Here is a 21,680-nt window from a genome sequence, read left to right as displayed (position 1 = left end):
TTCAGTAATCCAATTTCCATCGCATATCTAGTATATAAAGTAGTTCAACTGTTCATGTGAGGTGTGCACCAAATCAAATCAGAGCACATTCTGCAGGTACACATCGATACCAATCTTATTACAACGAAATATACTCTATTCTGAATTATCCACAATTCTGCACCAACTATCTGTGAAGGGCAGACAAGTTTATACTCCCAAACTGTATTGTCACAGTCACCTTTCGCGTTTCCTCTTCATAGGGAGCAAGGTCTTCACCTTTTCTGTTTGCTTGTTCACTGATTCTTCATCTTCAACAAGGCGGAAACCAAGGTGTGATGATAAATTCTCCACTTCAACTTTCGCTAAATCCTTCCTTACTCCTATGTCAGTTATGTATCTACCAGCACAGTACATGCCAGCAGTGATGGTGGCCATTCCAAGTGGACCAGCAGCGAAAAGCTTAAATGGACTGGAGAGAAGAGCTGCCAATGGCACGCCGATGGCAGAAGACGTTTGCCCACTAGTCCCAATGCCAGGTTCCTCAACAGGTAGAAGCCCGGTCTTGCAGTAGAGTGCAAAGTCTTCGCAGTTCTTCTCAAATATGTCATAGTTTCCAAACCCGTTTTGAAGTAGGTACATGGCTCGGGGAACGACAACCTCCGGTGGGTCTGATTGGGCAATGGTGCAGGTTCCTCCACGAAGCTTTGCAAGGAAAACTGCGGATGGCACACCATACTCGAAGCAGTAGAGGGAACCGTTGCGGAGAAAGCAGTCCAAGCAAGTGAGCACGACACCACTATTGGGCAGCTGAAATCCACAATCAGGGAATGTTGGGCACTCTAATGGAGCCTCTGAGATCAGGATGGAAGTGGAGTCGGATGAATCTGTACCAGATTCAGCTTCTTTCTTTCGTGTAAAATGGACTACCTTGCTTCCTCCAACATAAATACCTGCACATGAACAACACAACAAAATTTTGTTAAGAAGCATTGTAAAGGAATTTCAAAACTGAAGATTAATAAATTAAAATTGCTTTAGATATTGCTCCGTTTGTGAATAGCATGATGGAAATGAAAAGGTAATCCTTGAAAAACATCCACAGCCACACAAGAGATGTTATGCAGGAGAATGGGCCAAGTGGGGAAACAGGACATATATTTCACAAATATTACAGCTTTTTGATGCAGGTAACGCAGGACCCATACCTTGTCCTCCCTAGATATGGGCCTTTTGAGTGTTATTTGGCCATAAAGGACCACTGCAATAGGTAAAACACTGCATCTGACAATAAAAAGAATAGATTGTGGAGACACACAGTCCACATAGCACATAGTGACACGGTGTAGAAGTGTCCTTCACGCTTCCTAAATGGAGATCAAAGATCTATGCTGAATAAAAGTAAAGCGATGCAAACTAAAAAGAACCGTGGTAAATGCAGCTCGGGGTAGCTAGGTATCAAAGACAAGTCCTCAGATAAAAAAGTAGCAAAGACAAAAGGTAACGTTGATCTAAAAATCTCAACTAGTCAACATGACTAAATATAATTCAACAAATTAGCATAGGATACTTTGGTGATATGAGTTCATAGTAACTAAATTCTAAACTAGTCACTTATCAGGTTCAGTAAAGTATGGGTCAGCCTTACATCATGCTTCTATCCTGCAAGCAACCTCGAATGAGCAATAAGTAGGCTACTCCACACAAGAAACAACGAAGCGCAGATACGGACAGACATGTTGGTTAGCAGTAGGTGAACGACAACAAGTGTCGTTTGCTCCACATGGAACGCAAAGGACGCAGCATGTGGCATCCTAGCCATCTGGAAGCATTTATGGACAGGGTATGGGAGCTTCAGCTGAGGCCTCAATTCCATGCCTAACAAACTGAGGTCAGATGAGATGGAGTAGAAACATGGCATCAATATCTATCTTGTGTATCCCCCGATTTCCCCCCGTTACAGCGAGCTACTGCCACCAAGCTGATACCGTGACAATTCGTCAATTTCACAGATTAATGGAAGTGAGCACAAGAATTGGCATGCGAACAGGTGGAAGGAGTCGGTAGGGGGTTCGAACCCGGTCTTGCACACCTCATTAAAAACCTCCGATGAATGCCCCGGGAAGAAGATTCGGTGTTAAAAAATAAAATAAAAAGAATTAGCATGCATGGTTGATGCCTTGATGCGCATCTGCTACCAAACAAGCGATCGATGCGTCAAGCAGAGGGCTTTGCAGAGAAATTCAGAAAGGAAAGCAGAAAGCAGTAAACTTCACAGATTGCCCAGTTGCGACGAAACATGGACGCGAGGACACGCGCACTTACTGGTCGTACCGGCAAACGGACCAAGCAAAGCACAACCCTGACCGAAATCACACCGGCGGCGGAAACGCGCCCACATTGACCCGGCGCGGGCAAGAAATCCGGCCTACTTCACTCTGCACACTCGACGACTGAATTCACAGCGCCGGTGGGGCAACTGGATCTGCACCATCGGCGATAATTCGCGGCAGGGACTCGAGAAGCGCAGGAAACTGCGTCGTCACCGGGGGGAAGGGGGCCGAGGAGAGGGCGTACCGTGGTGGGAGTAGGCGTAGACGGCCCTCCAGGTGTAGATGTGGTCGCCGGGCCTGATCTCCGACCGCTCCACCCTGTTCGACAGCAGCCCCATCCCCGCCCCCGCCGCCACCCAACGTGTCGGTGCGCACTCCGGCCTCCGCGCCGCCACTGCAGTCCTACCCGTCCATGGGGAGGGCGAGCAAGCGGGCGCGCGTAGGGGTGGACGGAGAGAGTGGCCGAGTGGGCTCTATATAAGGAGGCCGCGGTGGAGTGCAACGAGGGGCGGGGGCGAGGCGTCGGGGGTGGGGTTTGGGGAGACGGCACGGTGAAAGAAAAGAATGTCGCTGTCACGGGGTACAAGGCACCACCACCGCCGAGTGCGTCGCCCTCGGTCGTTGGCCTTCCGCCGCATCTGGCTCGAGGCGAGCGGAGCAAAAGAGACGGAGGAGATTGTCACATGCCGCGGCGGAGTAGGTGAGCGCGGGGATCGGGATCGGCACGTCGCAGCGGGCCTTGGGATCTGGCCGTTTTTCTTCTACCGTGCCGCGTTTTTTTTTAAGCGCTGAAGAATACACGCAGTCACGCACCACACAGCTAACACGTCTAAATTAAATTAGATTAGAGATATAATCTCAGGTAGCACCAGCAACAGCGCGCCGCGTTTCCTGCTGCGCATCTAAGTTTGTTGGCTTTTTTTTGACTGCTGCGACTGCACGAGTGCAAGACTGCAAGAGCAAAACGGCGGCGCGGTGAGAAGGTGAAGAGTGGTGAGACGAGGCGCGCTAGCTGGTGCGGGTAGAACGAACGGCACGGGGTGGCTAGAGGGTACAGGACCGGCCAGCAACACCGGGGCCGCCGTGGCAGTGGCACGAGCTCCCACCGTGCCGCCGGTCACCTGATGCCATCGTGGATCGCTCGTAGTCGTAGGCTTCGCTTGTTCGGTCGCTCGTCCGAAGCTTCATGGATGGTGATGTCACCGATAACTGATAGGAATAACCTTTTTTTAGGAAAGAAGTTGCTGGTAATGATGAGAGCATAATGCATTGATCCCATTTTCCAGACCAACTAGACGATGGCTAAGAGGTAATGTATGATTCTAGCACCTTTCTCTTTTTCGAATCCTAATTTTAGCATGTTGAGATGCCCGCGGATGGGATACCCCGTCAATAGTCAGTCACAGGGATGGCCCACGAGAATTTGATGTGGACTAGGGAGCATGGTCCAAAAAACTGGTCGTCGTCCATCTTCCGGGGAATCAATACTGTATATTAAAGCTCCAAGAATTGGAGCGATGCTAGGGGCTTAAGCACTGTAGTTACTGTTTATGTGGGCCCTATGTATGTATATATGGATATGTATATACGTGTATGTATGTATATATGTATATGTATATTTATATGTATAATACAATTTTTTAAAGGTATAATAGTTATATTGATAAATCAGCTGAAATAATCTAAAATGCACAGAAAAATATCTAAAACTCAAAAAAAATATGAAACAAATTTTGTTAGGTTTGTATTACTGTCGTCTACATATTAAAATTATGTGTATGTACAAAAATAATATTGTTTTTCCCATAATTAAATGCATGTGTTAAATATTAATAAATTCATAAATAAATATGAGATGCCCAAAATTGGTGAATCTAATTTTTTAATCTTCTTTTGTCATGTTCTGTGAAAAAAAAAGATGCAACGTAAGCGTGCCAATCTGCCTAGTTTAACTTTTTATCACCTACCCGAATGACGCATGTCAAAACGCCACTCTACCGGATTCCTTTGCTCAAATAACACTGGCCTCATGTTCCCCTTATAAACAGTATCTGAGAGCTCAAAAAATGCATAAAAAAATATGTCGATTTTTGTACATACTCTATAATTCATAAGAAACCTATTTTAACTAGATTAATCTAAAAATCTTGTGTAGAATTCAAACTAAAATTCCCCAAAAGGTGCTACTTTTGCAACTTATTGCAATTTTTAAGGGCTCACAAAAATTCCCAAAAAATCTGAACAAAAATCACTAATATTCCTCTAATATGATGCATTAATTTCTACAATTATCTCCCACCCTAAGTTATAAGTTGAAAAAGTGAGTTCCTTTGTAATGCCCATTTATTAGAAAATGAGCATTAGTACTAACAAATAGACATTACAAAGGAACTCACTTTTTCGCCTTAGAACCTAGGGTGAGAAATAATTTTATAAATTAGTACATTACATTAGAGTAATATTAGTGATTTTTTCCAGATTTTTGGGGAATTTTTGTGAGGCCTTAAAAATTGTTATAAGTTTTAAAAGTAGCACCTTTTGGAGAATTTTAGTTTGAATTCTACACAAGATTTTTAGATGAATCAGTTAAAATAGGTTGCTTACGAATTATAGAGCATGTACAAAAAGCGACACATTTTTTGGTGCATTTTTTGAACTCTTAAGTACTGTTCATGAGGGAACATGGGACGGGTGGCATTTGAGCGAGTGAATCCGATAGTGGTATTTTAACGTGCGTCATCTGGTAGTGTGGCAAAAAGTTAAATATCCTCCATCCTCCACACCAAATCCTCATTGGCACAGCGTTGAACCATCTAGGTCGAACGGTCAATTTTTTATTTTTTAAATAAAAAATTACAAATATATTTTTCTATTTTGAATTTTGCAAATTTAATTTTTAAATTTTTTAAAAATATTGCATTCCGGTGCTCTGAAAGTTTAAAACATTATCAAAATAGTTATGAAAAATTATATGGTGACATGAGTCTAGATTTGTAATTGTCGATGCTCTGCGTTGCACCCGCAATTCTAAGCGGCAACGATCGGTGCATCAAGGGCTTTGGGGTATGCACATGTTACAACTTGAACAAATCCAAACAGCATAGGATATCATTTTTCTTATCCTCCCTGTTTTCCCTAGTCAAAGCTTTGAGGCAGCCCTAGCAATGTGGCTGTTTTGTGTGGAGATGTATAAGATTAGGCTGATGGTTTAGCGTGTAAAGCTTACCGAGACTTCAGATTGCTGTAGAGTTATACCGGATTTAGTGGAGAGCAGTTTGTTGAGGAGTAGATATGGTGTGCCCAAAGTTTTGGACCGAGGTGCCAGTGTGACACACTGACACAAGAGCACATTGAACCTTTTGCTCTGTGGAGATTTTGATCTTTTTTGTTGCTGGCTAAATCTACTTTTGAAGAAGTGAGGAGTGCCTGTTTGATGGAAAATCATATTTCAAGTTCTGGTATTTAGAGCCGGTAAGAAAGAAGGACCTAATCACTAAAAAGAGTTTGAATAACGTGATCTGCTTGGTTTTGCTTAGGGTTTGCATGCCTTGTTTGGCATAATTGTTGCATGCACCCACTGGAAGTACAATAAAGGTGTGACAAGTGATTAAAGGAAGAGAGAGAAGAAGCTAGTGTCTTCCATAAGAAATAAGCTGGGTACAAAATCCAATATGAAGAAATAGCTAAGAAATGCATTGGAGCTTGAGCACACAATCCAAGAGGTAAGACATCGGCAAAATAATACATTTGAGTGAATGTAATTTCTACAAGTAATATCTATATTTATTGATAGGTTCTACTAATAGGCACTAAGTACTGTGTGAGTTTATATTTACACTAGTTTCTAAATGATGTGAAAGACTAAGATATTGCTTTGTATTGGGAGTGACATAAGTATCGTTCTATTGAGTGTGTGCTTTTTTCCTTGTTATGCAGCTTGCTGTATCCATGAGATTTTCTTGAAGGTTCAACCTTTAGCTTTTGTAAGTGTCAGGTTGCTATAGACTAGGTTCTGCCTATGCTAAAAGTATAGTTTCCACGATTTTCCAGCCTCCGTTGTGGTGTAAACCAGAAACTTGTGGCTCCAAACCTTCCTTGCCCCATAGAAAATACCAACTCAATGACAATACAAGACGTTGCATGCAGAGCTGAAACTGTTAAAAGAAGCAATCAGTATTGCAGATCCTTAATGCTTGCTAATGATTTAGCTTGTATGTGCTGAAGTATTACGTAGGCATTCAGGTTTGGATATGTTCCGCCAATCCAGAAATCTAAAATTAATGGGGTAAGAAATGCAAAACTGAGTAGAAAATTGAACAAAATTTAGTTGGGTATTTTAGTTTGGCTGAGGATGCATGCGTCATGCCACGTTGTTGTCAGGCACCTTTATCTCACAAACCATCCAAGTTGCAATACTATCGCTTATTGTGTTTTTAGTGTATTTTATTGGACCATGTGATTGCCTATTTTGTCGTGGTTTGAATGCTTTCTGGAAATTGAGCGTTATAGAATGCCACTTGCACATTGGTTGTGAATTATGTAGTGTGCATATATTTCGCATTTTGGTATGTTAAAACAACTTGAAATCCTCTCAGATGCCTTCTTGTTAATTTCCCCTTTCTAGATAGTAGATTTACAGTCATCAACATCTGGAAATGATCTAGGCAGCTCATTTGAGAAATCATCATTCATGCTTCTCATCCAACCTCATTTGTTTGTTCATAAGCGAATCTATCACCAACACCATTTGATTGGCAAATGTTGTAATGAACAACAAATGAAAATTACTTAACAACATATAAGTTGAATTCTTAAACTGCTGATCAAAATCTTTTTGAATGTGCTGATTGGTGATCGCATTGAGCTGATGTATTTGCTTACGTTGCACTTATTTCCTTTCTATTCTGGCGTGCTTCTTAAATGGACAGAATAAACTTCTTAAAATGAACCGGTCATGCTCTCATATTGTCTCGCTCTTTTACCGCTGAAATGGCTGGAACACTCAATCCATTTTGTTCCAAGACCAAACCCGGATGGAATACAAAGTGAAGACTACATTCAAAATTTTGAGTAAAATACATGCAATGTCATTCAAGTCCCTAAACTCTTGAAGTGCCGATTTGGGTCCCTAAACTTGTTTAGTGTGCCATTCGAAGTCCATATCTCCCTAATCAGCATTTAACTGCCTATGTGGCATGCCTGCATGGCCACCTCTCTCTTCGCCATTCTCTCTCGCCCTCCTCTCTTTTCACTGTGCGCTGCCACCCTATTCTTCCTCATGCTACTGCTGTCCAACTCCACTGCTGCTTCTCTCCTCTTCCCAAATCCATGGTGGAAAGGGTCGGCACTGGAGTTGGTGGCTGCAGAGTGCGAGCGTGTGGTTTGGGCTCGAGCAAGGTGGAAGCGAGATACGCTTCGAGGAAGGAGCTATCGGTGGTGAGAGCCAAAGCGACGTGGTCCTTGCTCGATATAGGGGCTGGTGGTTGCGGCTTCATGTTGTCGTTGTCGATGCCATTGGGGAGCAGGAGGTAATCTGGATTCGGTCTCAGGTATCTGAAGCAAAGATCAATCAAACAAGAGTCGCGTTAGTGATTGGATCGAACAAGAACAAGGTTGAACATTTGGAATGGAGGATGAAACGAACGGCTAAAACCTTGCTTTATACGAGAGTTTTAAAAAAGAACATCATGCTCACAAACTGTAAAAACCGAAAAGGCCAACACAAAAAAAAATGACAAAGTTCATAAGAACGGAGCCAACACACAAGATGAAATCGATTGGTTACTTGTGAACTAACCAAGGTATCCATGGAATGGGGGGCAAGAGAGGAATTTGATAGGGCGTTAGAGATAACCAAACAAAGTTGGCATATATTAACAAAATCCAGCTGCAAGACGAGAGAATCAGTGGAGCACACAGATCAAAAGGTAACCTCGAGCAATCGAGAAAATAAGACACATGAACAGAGAACAACAACAAGCAAGTACAAGGGAGAGACCTATTCAAATCAGTCGACAGAAACCTGAACGATGCAACAAACACACACCAAGAGTGGAAACAGAAAGAAAAAAATGCACCTTGATATCAAGAATGAGAACACCAGTAACACAAAACAAATCACCGCAACAACAACAATAGCTGGAGATGGGACTATGGATTCATGTGGTGCCTCGTCATGTCCAATGCCGAGGTGGGTTTCGACGGGCTCGAGGACACGACAGCCTCCACGGTGCCATGCATCAAATTGGCCGTCCTCTACTCATCTTCCCTCCCAGTTCTCTAGTCACGTACAATCTTTCTCCTCCTACCTCTGCGTGGACATATTGTGCTTTGTTATATGGAGCGTAAAATTTGGACATGATTTAGGTGCTAAAGTTGTAAACAATAGCACCTTAGGACATGATTTATCACACCCGGTTTTAACAGCCAAAACCAGATGTGGCTTATGTTTGTCCAGGATGTTCAACACACATAAGAACGTCACAGGTGAAGTAACAAAAGCAATACTTTTATTAAATAACGTTAAACTCTTACAACAATTGACATATATTGTCTTCTATGAAGATATCTACAGCGGAACAGAAGCACTGGTGCCCAACAATACCGCAAGCAACCGACCGAAAGACACGCGACTAGAACGTCACAACCTCATCTTGATAATCTTCAACATCTTCACTCACTGAGCAGCAGCACACATGTCGCATAACATAGGGAAAATAGCAAGTGTGAGCACATGACGCGCTCAGCAAGTGTGGGAAAGATAATGATATGCAGGCTTATATCAAGAATAGGCTAACACATGGTATATTTACGTAAATGCGAGTAATAAAAACATATTTGGACTCAAAAATATTAAACAATTATTAAGTGAAAGTAACCTATACAGTCTAACACACAGCATACAAAGCTCCTCACCTTGCATACAATAACCGTCTAGTACTCCCTGTACTATAACCAAAATCACAATCATCTAGTACTCCATGTAACAGAACCATAACCACAACCAAACTCATAACCATAACCAAACTCATAACCACAACCCATAATCACAACCCACTAATCATGTGAGGATTCAAGTCTCTCATAACCGTGAGCACGGCTGTTATAACAGTTTTTACACTCTACAGAGGTTGTCCAGCTTTCCCCACAAGTCGTGATTTCCATGTTGCCGTGTTAGCTAGACACTTAACACACGCCAGTGGTGTGTCACCCGGAAAGTCACTTCAAAGCCGTTACAAAGTTTCATCCAGTATGTGCATGCCCGCTAGGTTTCACCGTCGTCAAAGTGGCATTCACACCACCCAGAAGCCCCCTTTTGCGCCTTGTAGCTCCAGTAAGTTTTCGCCCTTCCCTTCCACTACACATCTCATACCACTAACCAAATAGTTCTGGCATTTGCCGTCCCCACACAACCACTCTTCCGTTTGGCACGCACAAAGCTGGGATCCACTAATTAGTAGGCTAGGTCTGTCCCATACCAGGTCTCATGGTTGGTACGATACTTCTTGGGTTATCGCTCCACGAACCGGTCCTTACTTAGGTCACTTGAGCAAACACTAACCCAACATCATAACTTCATCATCATCGATCCAACTTTGCTCAAGGCCTAATGTTCCATGTTGCTAAACCATTAACACATTAATAACCATTGTTGCATATGTTCATTAGTCAAGGTTATGACACTTCTCAACATCCCAAAAGCATGGCTAAGCAATCTACCCACCAAAAATACCTAACCATAAACTATCTAGGTTCCAAGGAATGATAAGGAAAAATCTAGGAAAAACCCTAACATAGGTGACTACCCATCATATTGACATTGCATGCAATTTTGTAAAATAAAACATTTAAAAACATAGGTTCAAGATGATCAAGGACACTTTCCTTTTTCCCAATGCTACTCAGTGTTGTCGAAATCTCGGTCTTGAAGTCCCTCGAACTGCTCTGGAACGTTATCGACTAATCGCGAGAATTACCGACAAACAACACAAAGCAAACACTAAGAACAACATACCAAACATCATTAAAAACACTTTAAAAACACTATGGTTGGATAGGGATGATTTTAGAAACATTTAGACACAAGAATCGCCTAAATCGGAATTAAGATGAAAAGAGAACGGGCTTTCGGAAGATGGATTAGACTGAAAGGAAATACTGATTTTCCGGAACTATCTTCCTATAGGAAAGGTTTTATCGTACAATCACTGTGTCAGGCTTGACAACATCATTGCGCAAGATTCAAGAAGTGTAGGGCAGACTAGACTTCACTGACTAGGCTAAGGAGAAAGATGTGGTGCTGACTTGGCATGCTATGCAAGTACCATCTTAGATTAAAGAAGGGATACGCTGTGATCTAGTATCGACCACCTATGATGGATCAAAAAGGTCGAAGGTTGCGCTTCTAGGTTAAGGATAGTACTGGTGATTCTATGTAGCGGTGGTGGTTCGGGTTTCGTCGGAGATGGCGGTCGGGCATGTGGCCACTGACATTGATGTCGGCTTCAGTGATGTTTCAGTGAAACGAGGGAAGCATGGCATACAGCGTGGAAAGATTAACTCAGTGGTATGGTTGGTTTTGAAAAGGCTCATCCAAATTAGTGGCAAAACAACGATGATTGCTTCTAGGTTTGGTGGTGACCGCGAACAGATGCATGAACGAAGACGCTAGCGTTTCCATAGATTGGTTATGAATTTTGAGGAACCGTTTGAACAAGGATGTTCATATAACCCGATAACACAATGCTATGGCATGAGTTTTGGTAGATCATCCACTGAGAGGAAGAACGATCAGCATAGATGAAACGGGTGATGGCTGCGACATGCTGTGGTTGGCAATGGCGTCTTGGTCGTGTCGCTGCACAAATGGGGATGGGCTCCTAGGGTAACGTAAAAGACTCCATGGGACACGCCGTGACGTGGTTGGTGCATCTATACGGTTTTCGGATTGATGGGGGACGTGAATGCAAATCCGGTGCGCGCGCAGAACGCGTCCAGAAACCAGACAGCGGGTACGTCGACCTTGATTTCGATAGTTTGGCTAATCTACTGGCCAACCTGGTTGGTGAGGGCGTGGGGAACATCATGGGACATGCACCGGTGAAAGGGCTTGGTGATTTGACCTCTGGTCGGTCGGGAACGTCGATGCCAATCGGCTACAGCGTGGCTGTCCACGACGGCGACGAACGTGGCGGCGTAGATCGTGCTTTGGCCGGGGCTAGGGCTTGGTTAGGGACTTAGTATGATGTTAAAACAGTAGTAAAGGAGGAGAAGAAGGGGTCCTCACATTGCTTTGATGATCGTGGAAGGAGGAATCGCGGAGAAGACGATGTAGCGCATCACGGGCGGCGGCTCCAGCGACATACGGATAGAGCAGCAGCGACTTCTAGGGTTTGGTGGCGTGGAATAGGGTTAGGAGAGGGCGTGCAACTCATATTTATAGGGCTAGGACCGGCTGGTTGAGGTGGAGTCCAAACCAAACACGAATCGGATTCGAGTTCGAGTCGGTTACGATTTCTTTTTTCGCAGCTCTATATTCCGAGGATGATATCTCCATCGTCCGGACACCAAATTGGACTTTTCTTGATTCTAAATTATAGTACTCGAAAAGATCTACAACTTTGGTAGTCATTGGAACTTCTGAAAATGTCATTTTAATTTCCAAAAATGCACCACAAGATAAAGTATTTGAACTCGGACTTCTCTGCGCAGCACTGATTTCGGGGGCTGTCGGAGGATGAACTCCTATCGCAGGGATCCCGAGAGACCTCTTTTTAAAGATTCGGCCGGGGGGATGATCCTGAACGAGCTTGTCTGGGAAATAAATGGGAACGGAAATAAATGCAGTGACTGGTGGTGGGAGATGATCGACCTAGTGCAAGAAAGATGGGTGCACCGGGATTTAGACAGGTTCGGGCCGCACGGGGGCGTAACACCTTACTCCTGTGTGAGTGTTATATCTCTCCTTGAAGGGAATTCTTCAAGGATGTATCTGGTTACAGGGGTGAGCTGTCTACAGAGAGCTTGAGGCTCTCGTGTTCTAGCTTGGCTTGAGCTTGTTTGTGATGTTCTTCGCCTTTTGATCTGGGCTTCGGGTGCTTCTTGAGGGTTGTCGGGGCTTTCTTGCCTTGTTCACCTTGTTTTTGGTCTGTCTTTATGTGTTCTCCATTCTTTCCTTTTATAGGCGCGCCGACCTCGACTTATCTAGAATGGGAAAGAGGGGGCGCGAATGCCAAGGCGCCACGGAGAAAGGCGTCATCATTCCGTTTTGGCGAAGTGACAGGGGCGGTGGAAAAATGCGGCGTGCATCCGACCACCCGCCACTGTGGATGTCCTCCGGCGCCATTAAGAGGGCCCACCGGGAACCCACAGAGGTGCCCAGTGCGCCCACCCTATCTTGTTCTTCTGCCAGGGCAGGGTGGCAGGCGGAGCGCTTCGATTTTGGCAACGTTATCCCGAGGCACCCGGGTGAAACCGGACGGGACCTGTGCATTTAATGGACCCACGCCCCCCTGCCAGAGCATGGCAGGATCTGACACTAGGGCGTGGGCAGCTGAGAATGTCAGGATCTCAGGATATCAGGCCGCGCGTGCCTATTAAATGCGGTATTGGGCCTTTGACTGGCTGACACCCCGACGATGGGACCCTTTGGGTCGTCGGACGATCTTGCGCGAACCTTCGGGGAACCGAGTCCTCGGGGGCTGCCACGTGCAGCCCTGAGCACTCTCTCCCGAGCACTTGGGGGAGACCTTCGGGGAACCGAGTCCTCGGGGGCTGCCACGTGCAGCCCCGAGCACTCTCTCCCGAGCACTTGGGGGAGACCTTCGGGGAACCGAGTCCTCGGGGGCTGCCACGTGCAGCCCCGAGCGCTCTCTCCCGAGCACTTGGCTGTTTGGATCATCGGGGGACTACAGTACTTGGGGGTAGGCGAAAACCCTTCCGAGCACTTCCTTCCCGGTACTTGAACTCTGGGAATCATCGGGGAACTGGGGTGCTCGGAAACCAGAGGCGGCGGCCCCGAGCACCTTCTCCCGGGACTTAGCTTCTTCTTATCTTGCAGGGTGGACCTCGCGGGATGGTGACGCGTGGCAGATGGCCGGCCCGATCTCGGGACTCAGTGACCCCTGGTTCCTGATACACCGACAGGGGCCATAACTCCTAGCTTCATTATCCAAAAGAGGACTTCCATAGGTTCAAATCGAAGCTCTCGACGAGACCTACAACTTTGGTATTGTCAAGATTTGCATTTGAGACCTTTTTAAACTGGAAACGTCATGCGAAGATGAGGCTGTCCAGGACTCCGCGAAAATTTATAGATTTTATGGATCCTTTGTTGGGCCATCTAGAAGACTTAGCTAAGGGTTTGGACTTGAGCAAGATTGAGCCCAAATACACTTTAGTTATATCTAGGATTTAGAAAAGAATCTTTTGCAGAGAAATTTGAATAGAGTTTGAATTTGAACTGAGTTTGGAGTGAATTTAAGATAAACGAAAAAGATGAGGTTGAACAAGAATAGGAGTAGATAAGGAATTTGAATTTGGATTTGAGTAGAATTTAAGAAAGATGAGTGATTGACTTTAAACAAGAATTTGGATAAGATTTGAATTGAGCTGGAGAAGGATCATGTATGATCAAGGATTGAATAGATGATGAATTCAAAGATTTTGAATTCCAACCATTAAAATCCTTAACTTATTCACTACTGAGTTTTGTAAAACTTTTTCAAAATCTTTTTCACTTAAAACACCAAAGAGAAAGAAAAAGGAAAAAGAACTCTAATGCATTTACCTGGCTCCTAGCAAAACTCAGCATGCAATGCACACAAAAATAATAACCTATATTGATTGATTGATTAAGAAAATAGGTTTTAAACCTATACTACTGGCGAAACTATTCAATAATCTTGGAAAAATTTAAAAAGTTATAAATTCTGAAAATCAGGGTGTTACATGATTCTGGTGCGATGGATTTGCGTGACTAGATGTATGTTTGGAACATATTTGTTTTTGTGACACCCACACCCACACATACCCACACACACTTTTGTTCTTTCTTTCGAGGATGCGCACACATCACACACACCAGTACACCACAGACCACATTTGTTCTAGTTTGGCATGTGGTGAACACATGCATTCTTGGAAAATATTTTTTTTGTGTGGCACACATCTCTAAGTGTGGTTTTAGTCCTAGTTTTCATTTCGGCTTCTTACGACGAGCCATCCATGCTACTGCATGTAACATTGGACACCCAAACTTGTTTGTGCGTGGCACATTTGTCATGTGTGGTTCCTACATTTATTTTAATGTGGCATTTAGGATTGGTTGTTGCTAGGTCCTGTCTTCCTTCAGGTTCGTCAAGCACCTTGTACGTTGAAGTTCACCCTTGTGCATCAAGCCACTGGGTGTCCATTTTTCTTATAGGCCACTTTGGATTAGTTCAATATTGTATTATCCATATCTTTTTTCTTTGCCTCTCTAATGCCACCCAAAGATACCAAAGTGCCCCTCCTGCTCAAAGAGTGAAGTAACACTCACAACCACAAGAATTGCCCTGCTTTAGGGCATTGCATCCATGTCAGTGAGGGTGGCTATCTGCTCAGCTTCCAGCTGGTTGAGCATTCCAATTGTTATGTCATCAGCATTGTCCAGATCCACCTCTGCTTCCCATTCTCCTCTAGTATTGGTCCTTATGTTTTCGGGATTCAAACGAGAGAAATGGGATGGACACTGCCCACTTTGGGTGCTTTTAGAGAGGCAATGAAAATAGAAGTGGAAGGAAAATCTAAAATAGTCCAAAGTGGCAAAAACTTATGAAAAAATGTGTGCGGTGTGTCCGGTGGAAAACAATTGAACCCTCCTATGAGTAACCACGAACAGGCTGAAAATAATTAATTCTTTCTTCCTAATACTACTTTGCTTCACAGTTCACCTTTATGCATCTTGATACTCGAGGATATGTTCTTTTACTCATTCATAGATAGCCCTATCTGCGTGGCTACTTACTTAAGCAGACAGGGAAATTTTTATTTAGTTGAGTTGTTTTCCTTTGCTTTATTTCATGCCTTGTGCATTATGAACACGATTATGTTCTTATGCTATTTTCATTTACCCACAGGATGTAGGTTGGCTTGGTATTTGCCTAGAAGAAATGAATTTGTCCTTTGGCCGAAAGGGTAGAAATTAATAAGAAGGCACACAGGTGAAAATTGGTGCCCATGGTTCTCTTAGACATTTGGTTGGAGTTGTTTGCCCCGATTCATATAGCACGGTGAGTTGGCTAGAGTATTTACTGGAGAGCGAATGATCATGTGATGCAGTCCCGCCAACACCGGCTATTCCTTGCACCTGGACCTTGGACTTACCGGAGCAAACAAATGCCCAAAATGATTTTGAGTTGGCTAGAGTGAGCGATTGGTGTAGATTTACAGAACTGCATGCGTGCAGGAAGTTCAAGCATGTATTTTCCCTTCATAGATTTGTAACACGAATTCTAATCACTGAGCATTATTCTTGCCATGGTTTCCATTCAGGCCACAACATTCTGCCTGGAATTGTTGGACGGGCGGTTGTGTTTATTCTCCCGTTTCCCGTACTGATCTAGACTTGGTTGTTGTAACAAAGACAATGCCTAGGTGTATTGACAAACGAACCAGCATATACAATATGTGCCTCCTCCCTCTCATTCATACCGCCACGCGCCCCTCGCCGCAAGCTCCCTCCCTCCCTTCCTTCCTTCCACGGTGACCCCGGCGCAGGCGAAAGCCGAAACCGGCAACTCGCCGTCCTATAAGAATGTTCCTCTTCTCTCGTCGACGCCTCCCACCCGCATGCCCAAAACCCCTAAACCCTAGTCGTCTCTGATTTTTTAGATCCAGCACCAGCAGCGACGACACCGACCGGCCGCGAGGAGGCATGGCCGGCCCGAACTCCCACAAGCTCTCCACTTCTCCAACGACTGACTCAACCCAGCAGGTCACAGTGATCGTGCCGCCGCCATCCCAATGAGGCGCTCCTGAGTTACTTGTGAACTAACCAAGATGAAATCGATTGGTTACTTGTGAACTAACCAAGGTATCCATGGAATGGGGGGCAAGAGAGGAGTTTGAGAGGGCGTTAGAGATAACCAAGCAGAGTTGGCATATATTAGCATAATCCAGCCGCAAGACGAGAGAATCAATGGAGCACACAGATCAAAAGGTAACCTCGAGCAACCGGGAAAATAAGACATATGAACAGAGAACAACAACGAGCAAGTACAAGAGAGAGACCTACTCAAATTAGCCGGTAGAAACCTGAACGGTGCAACAAACATGCACCAAGAGTGGAAATATAAAGAAAAAAAATGCACCTTGATATCAAGAATGAGAACACCAGTAACACAAAACAAATCGCCGTAACAACAACAGTAGCCGGAGACGGGACTATGGATTCATGGGGTGCCTCATCATGTCCAATGCTAAGGTGGGTTTCGACGGGCTCGAGGACACGATGGCCTCCACGGTGCCATGGATCAAATTGGTTGTCCTCTACTCGTCTTCCCTCCCAGTTCTCTAGTCACATACAACTTTTCTCCTCCTACCTTTGCGTGGACATATTGTGCTTTGTTATACGAAGCATAAAATTTGGACATGATTCAGGTGCTAAAGTTGTAACAGTCTGACCTGGTGATGATGGCACAACCGCCTCTGCCACTCGACCCACCACCCGCGATGCTGCAGCAGTAGCCTCCACACGGTGGCTCGATGATGATGGCACAGCCACCAATGCCGTTTGGCCCTCCGCCCGTGATGGTGCACCAGCCTCCACAGGCTGATCTGACCATGATGGCACAGCAGCATTTGTCTGCTCCATCGTGCAAGCGTCAGCGCCTTGACCAATACGGTTCGTGATCAACACTAAAGTTTAAGACTTAAAGTTATTCCAGATTACTGTTTTTGTTTAAGTGATAACAGTAGCAGTAGTAGGCGTGCTATAATAGCATGTGTTCAAGTTGGTGTAGACTTGTTTGGATTTACTGAATAAATTCGAGAATAGAAGTCATTAGCATAGCAGGTAGTTGACTTTTAACCTATGTTTCCTGGTACAGTTTTGAAGTTTGAAGTAATTCCAGGAAAATTAGTTGTAGCAAGGTGATCTATGAGATTTTCATGATTGGATTGTAACTTCTTTAAACATTGAGATTAGTGCAACCTATCTTTTGGATTTGTCAAAAAAATATCAGGAGGTAAGTGTCAGTGTAGCACATATGCATTTTTTTGTTGAGATTTCAATTTTTAGGTTCTATTTTCTGTTGTAAAGAACCTTGAATGCATTTTTGATGATCAAAGTGATTATAAAACCTGAATTTAGAACCTGTCAATAGCGTTAACGTGGATCTGGTCGGTTTTTTCTTAGGGTTTGCTTTTTCCTAAATTGTTTGGCGCACTTACATCATGCAGCTATTGAAAGTGTTTACATGGATCTGGTTGGTTTGGTTTAGGGTTTGCACTTCCCTGCATTGTTTGGCGCCCTTACTTCAAGCAGCTATTAAACGTGCAATAAGGCTGTCTCGTCATTTTTTTTAGAGCTCAATCGCCTGTCATGTGCTCCAGCTTGAACTTAGCAAGAGTGTTACGGATTATCTTGTGGACATCTGTAGGGATATTTGTATGCAGAGACATGTATGTAGTCGTCGAGCTGCACGATTGGTTATACAACTTTTCATCCTCCTCAGATGGCTTCTTGTTATTTTCTCAGTCAAAAACCCCTTACAATTATCAATATGTGGCATGGGAAATCAGCATGTTTGTCTAGCTGAATCATTGATGTGATTTATCAATATGTGATAGCTTCTTCATGTGTTTGTTTCTATTGTGCTGCTTCCCTTTTTTTATTATTTTGGCTTGCTTCTTAAATGGAAGTAAAAAAAATCAACTAAATTCAGAGTTTTTTACATTTCCCAAAAATGTCTTATGACTTGCTTCCTTAAGATTCTGTTCGATCCCATAGATCGTATCTGTTCAACTAAGATCGTGCTATAAGTAGCGCTTCCTCTAGGTAAACAGCCGAGGTGGTACTAATGTTCGCATCCGGCTTCCCTACTCCGAAGTCGATGGGCGCATCGCTAGCCGTGGACTCCTACCACGCAGCTCCCGTGGGCGGCCCAAACCGAGCACAATTGAACCCGTCAAAATGCCCATCCATCACGGGCTACGGTTTTTCTGAATTTTTTTATTTTTATATTTAAAATGGTCAAATCTAGCAATTTTAAATATCCATTTAAAAAATAGCACGAATAGATGTACGCCACCCTTATAACAGACAACATGTAAAAATAAATAAAAATGCAACATTCCATTGTTCTCAAAATTTAAAACACTAAATTCTGAATAAAAAAATGATGCAGATGCTGCTGCTAACTAGCTCTCGCAAATTTTTTGAAAAAGATAAATTTTAGCTATAGTTTCTATTTTTTTCAAACAATTGCCTAAAATTGCTAATTTTGAAAAAATAAAATATAAAAATTTCTGCTCTTCTTGTGGGACGTGGGCCTTGGCACATGTTGGCGTGGGCTAGGCCGCGGATCTCATCTCTCGGTGGCCGCCCGGGCAGCACGCTTCACGAACCAACTGCCCGTCTCGTCGCCGGCGCCATCGCCGCCACCGGCGACCACTGGCTCCATATGCCGTCTACGGCAAGCGTAGTACGACGGTACGCGTACTTTGATACTCTCCTCGTGAAGGAAGCTGAGGTACATGGCGGCTCCACTGCTTACTGGTCATCGTTGATTCAAGTATTGCTCTCCGAGGACAGTTGAGAGGCACCGGGCAACTGCTTGCACGAAGAAGGCGTCGTCATCGTGCAGATGGTTGAGCGGTTGAGCCTCGCAGAATGGCTTTTGTTGATCAGAACATGCGTTCATTTCCAGCTTCCAAGAACGTATCGTGACAGTGACTAAGCATCAGAAGCATCAGAAGCTGATGCAATTCTCGTAACAGCAGTGCCCGTTGTATGATTCAGCTTGGTGGCTACTTGCTAGGGTGGTGAGATTACCAGGCACTGATTTTGCCTCCCATGCTGCGCATCTACGTGCATGATAAGCTCGCTCTGACCTCTCAGCGGTACTGCATGTTGAGCCGGTCCTAGCGTTAGTACTATTTAGTAGCAAGGGTACGCCTTGCCTTGCCTGCACATCGTGAACTTGTATTAACTAGGAAGAGAGGCGCGGCGTGTGTGCGTGTTTTGATTGGACGGCGGGTGAGGAAGACCGGCCCGGGAAGAGGGGATCTCCGGCGGCGGCTCCTCGGTCAGGCAACTGGCTGAACGGATCTGAACGAACCGAGCCGGGCCTGAAGTCGCGGCGGGGTTCGCGGGTCACGTGCGCGTGGATGCGGGGCATCGAGCCGGGGAGGAAGACCGGCCGAGAAAGAGGGGAGAAGATAGATGATGTGCAGGCTTCTCGGTTGTTTCTGCATGTTTGGCACGGTTGCCGGCCCATTTTGTTGTAAATGAATTCATCTAATTGGAACTGTAACATGGTTTTACATGGATACTGAAGCTCGTCATGCTTTGTTCTTCGGAAAATGATACTATTCCGCTGGTGCTAGAGTTTTGGCTCATTGTCCAAACCAAAGTATGCTAAGGCTACTGTACTGTATCACGATTTTTTTTTGGACAAACTATGACAATTTGTTTTCCAATTTAATTGTGGAAAAATTGTAGTTCATCACATCATGTGGTAGCCATCCAACCCTTCAGTTGTAGAGCATGATCTTGAATGTACAAATACAGTGTTTGTACGAGTAATTAGTTGCGTAAGCATTGAATCAAGGATGGACATTGAATAGATAAGCAACGAAAAACAAGTTACGGGAGGGAAGAAAACGTGTACAATATGGATGGATAGGGAAAAAATTATAGGAAATAAAGTAGTGAAAAGTGAAAAAGAACTGCGAATTGAGGTAGGGGTGAAATAGATATAAGCAACGAGAAACAGGGGGATAAAAAGAAATTTGGTCTGTCAGACAACCTCTGGGCCACCCTGAACTGTTTTACCAGCCAGGAACGATCCTCTACAGCCGTCGGATGACACCACCAGGTGGTGCAGCCTAGCCGTTAATCACGCTCTAGCCCAGAGGTCACAGTGCATCAACCAGACTTTAGTGCTTGCCTCCTTATTGTAAAGGATGCAGCGGTACGATCCTATAGAACAGATCCTGTTCAAGTAAGGTCGTGCAATAAACGCACAGCTCCTCGTTTATAAGCAGCGCTTCCTCCACTTAAACAACCGAGGTGGTACTAACGTTCGCATCTGGCTTGCCTACTCCGAAAACGATGGGCGCATCACCCACCGTGGACTCCTACCACGCAGCTCCCGTGGGCCGGCCCAAACCGAATGGACAGAGCACAATTGAGCCCGTCAAAATGCCCATCCATCACGGGCTGTGGCTCTTCTGAATTTTTTATTTTTATATTTAAAATTTTCAAATCTAGCAATTTTAGATATCGTTTGAAAAAATAGCACAAATAAACGTATGTCACCCTTACAACAGCCAACATGTTAAAAAAATATAAATACACTATTCCATTGTTCTCAAAAATATAATTACAACAGGCTGAACTTTCATCGGAATTCTGAAGTGCAATATCATGAAAAAACAGTATTCTCCTCAGATTGTTCAAGACAAAATGGGGTTAAAAAACTCAGCTTTTCAAGAAAGATAAACCAGGATGGCTTGATATCTGGTAGACTTTTCACTAACTCCAAATACCTGATTCACCAGCCATGATTTTTTTAGAAAAGAAAAAGAAACCCAGTTTTTTAGTGACACTTACCATTCATCTAGTTTGGTCCCCTGATTTTTCTAAAAAAGGAAAAGAACATGCATGTATGTAGTACGATCGCCGCGTGATCTTGTGATTGCGTAGCATACGGAGCTAACGCGATGACAGAGACCTGCCGGAGAGGCCTGATCCGTGACGCAATTGCGCACCGGCCACCATGATCCTGACGTTCGGATCAATTTATCCGGGAACAGCGCAATGTCTGGACCTCCAATTTCTTTGCTTTCTTCTGGGCGACAAAATTGCATCCGATATTTTGACACCTGAAGAGCGGTTCAGAATTCAGAATGATTGTTGCCGTATGATCAAAGCTCGCATCCGATATTTTAGCACCTGAAGAGCTACCTTAGATTCATCAAACTTTCACTGACACAGCTTATGGAGCTTGCAATCGAATCTCTGAATTCTCCAGTCATGCATAAGCTGTGACGTGAAACCTTTTTAAAAAAAAAAAAATCACTGGGATGTGAAACCTGATGAGCTGAGTTGGTCAGTTAAAATCCCCAACCACTACTAAACCGGCTTAGTTTTTCGTTGGTCAA

The 21,680-nt window shown here is 44.2% G+C and overlaps 1 protein-coding gene and 1 non-coding gene across 2 annotated transcripts; both read right to left on the bottom strand.

The window, feature by feature from the left end:
- LOC133901825 (protein LEAD-SENSITIVE 1-like) lies at nucleotides 1–3,067 on the bottom strand. The gene is made up of 2 exons (XM_062343336.1): nucleotides 2,557–3,067; nucleotides 1–932 (listed from the first exon to the last, which is right to left on the bottom strand). The coding sequence occupies exons 1-2, from the start codon at nucleotides 2,648–2,650 to the stop codon at nucleotides 217–219; spliced, it is 810 nt and encodes a 269-aa protein (XP_062199320.1). The 5' UTR covers nucleotides 2,651–3,067; the 3' UTR covers nucleotides 1–216.
- A 17,241-nt stretch (nucleotides 3,068–20,308) lies between these two features.
- LOC133902617 (small nucleolar RNA U3) lies at nucleotides 20,309–20,528 on the bottom strand. The gene has a single exon (XR_009906941.1). It is a non-coding gene; the product is annotated as a small nucleolar RNA U3 (small nucleolar RNA).
- Nucleotides 20,529–21,680: the final 1,152 nt, after the last annotated feature.

The sequence above is a fragment of the Phragmites australis genome, chromosome 20, assembly GCF_958298935.1.
Source record: "Phragmites australis chromosome 20, lpPhrAust1.1, whole genome shotgun sequence".
In the NCBI taxonomy this organism is placed as follows: Eukaryota; Viridiplantae; Streptophyta; class Magnoliopsida; order Poales; family Poaceae; genus Phragmites; species Phragmites australis.
Note: the sequence above shows the minus strand (reverse complement) of the source record. Positions and strands in the feature narration are given on the sequence as shown.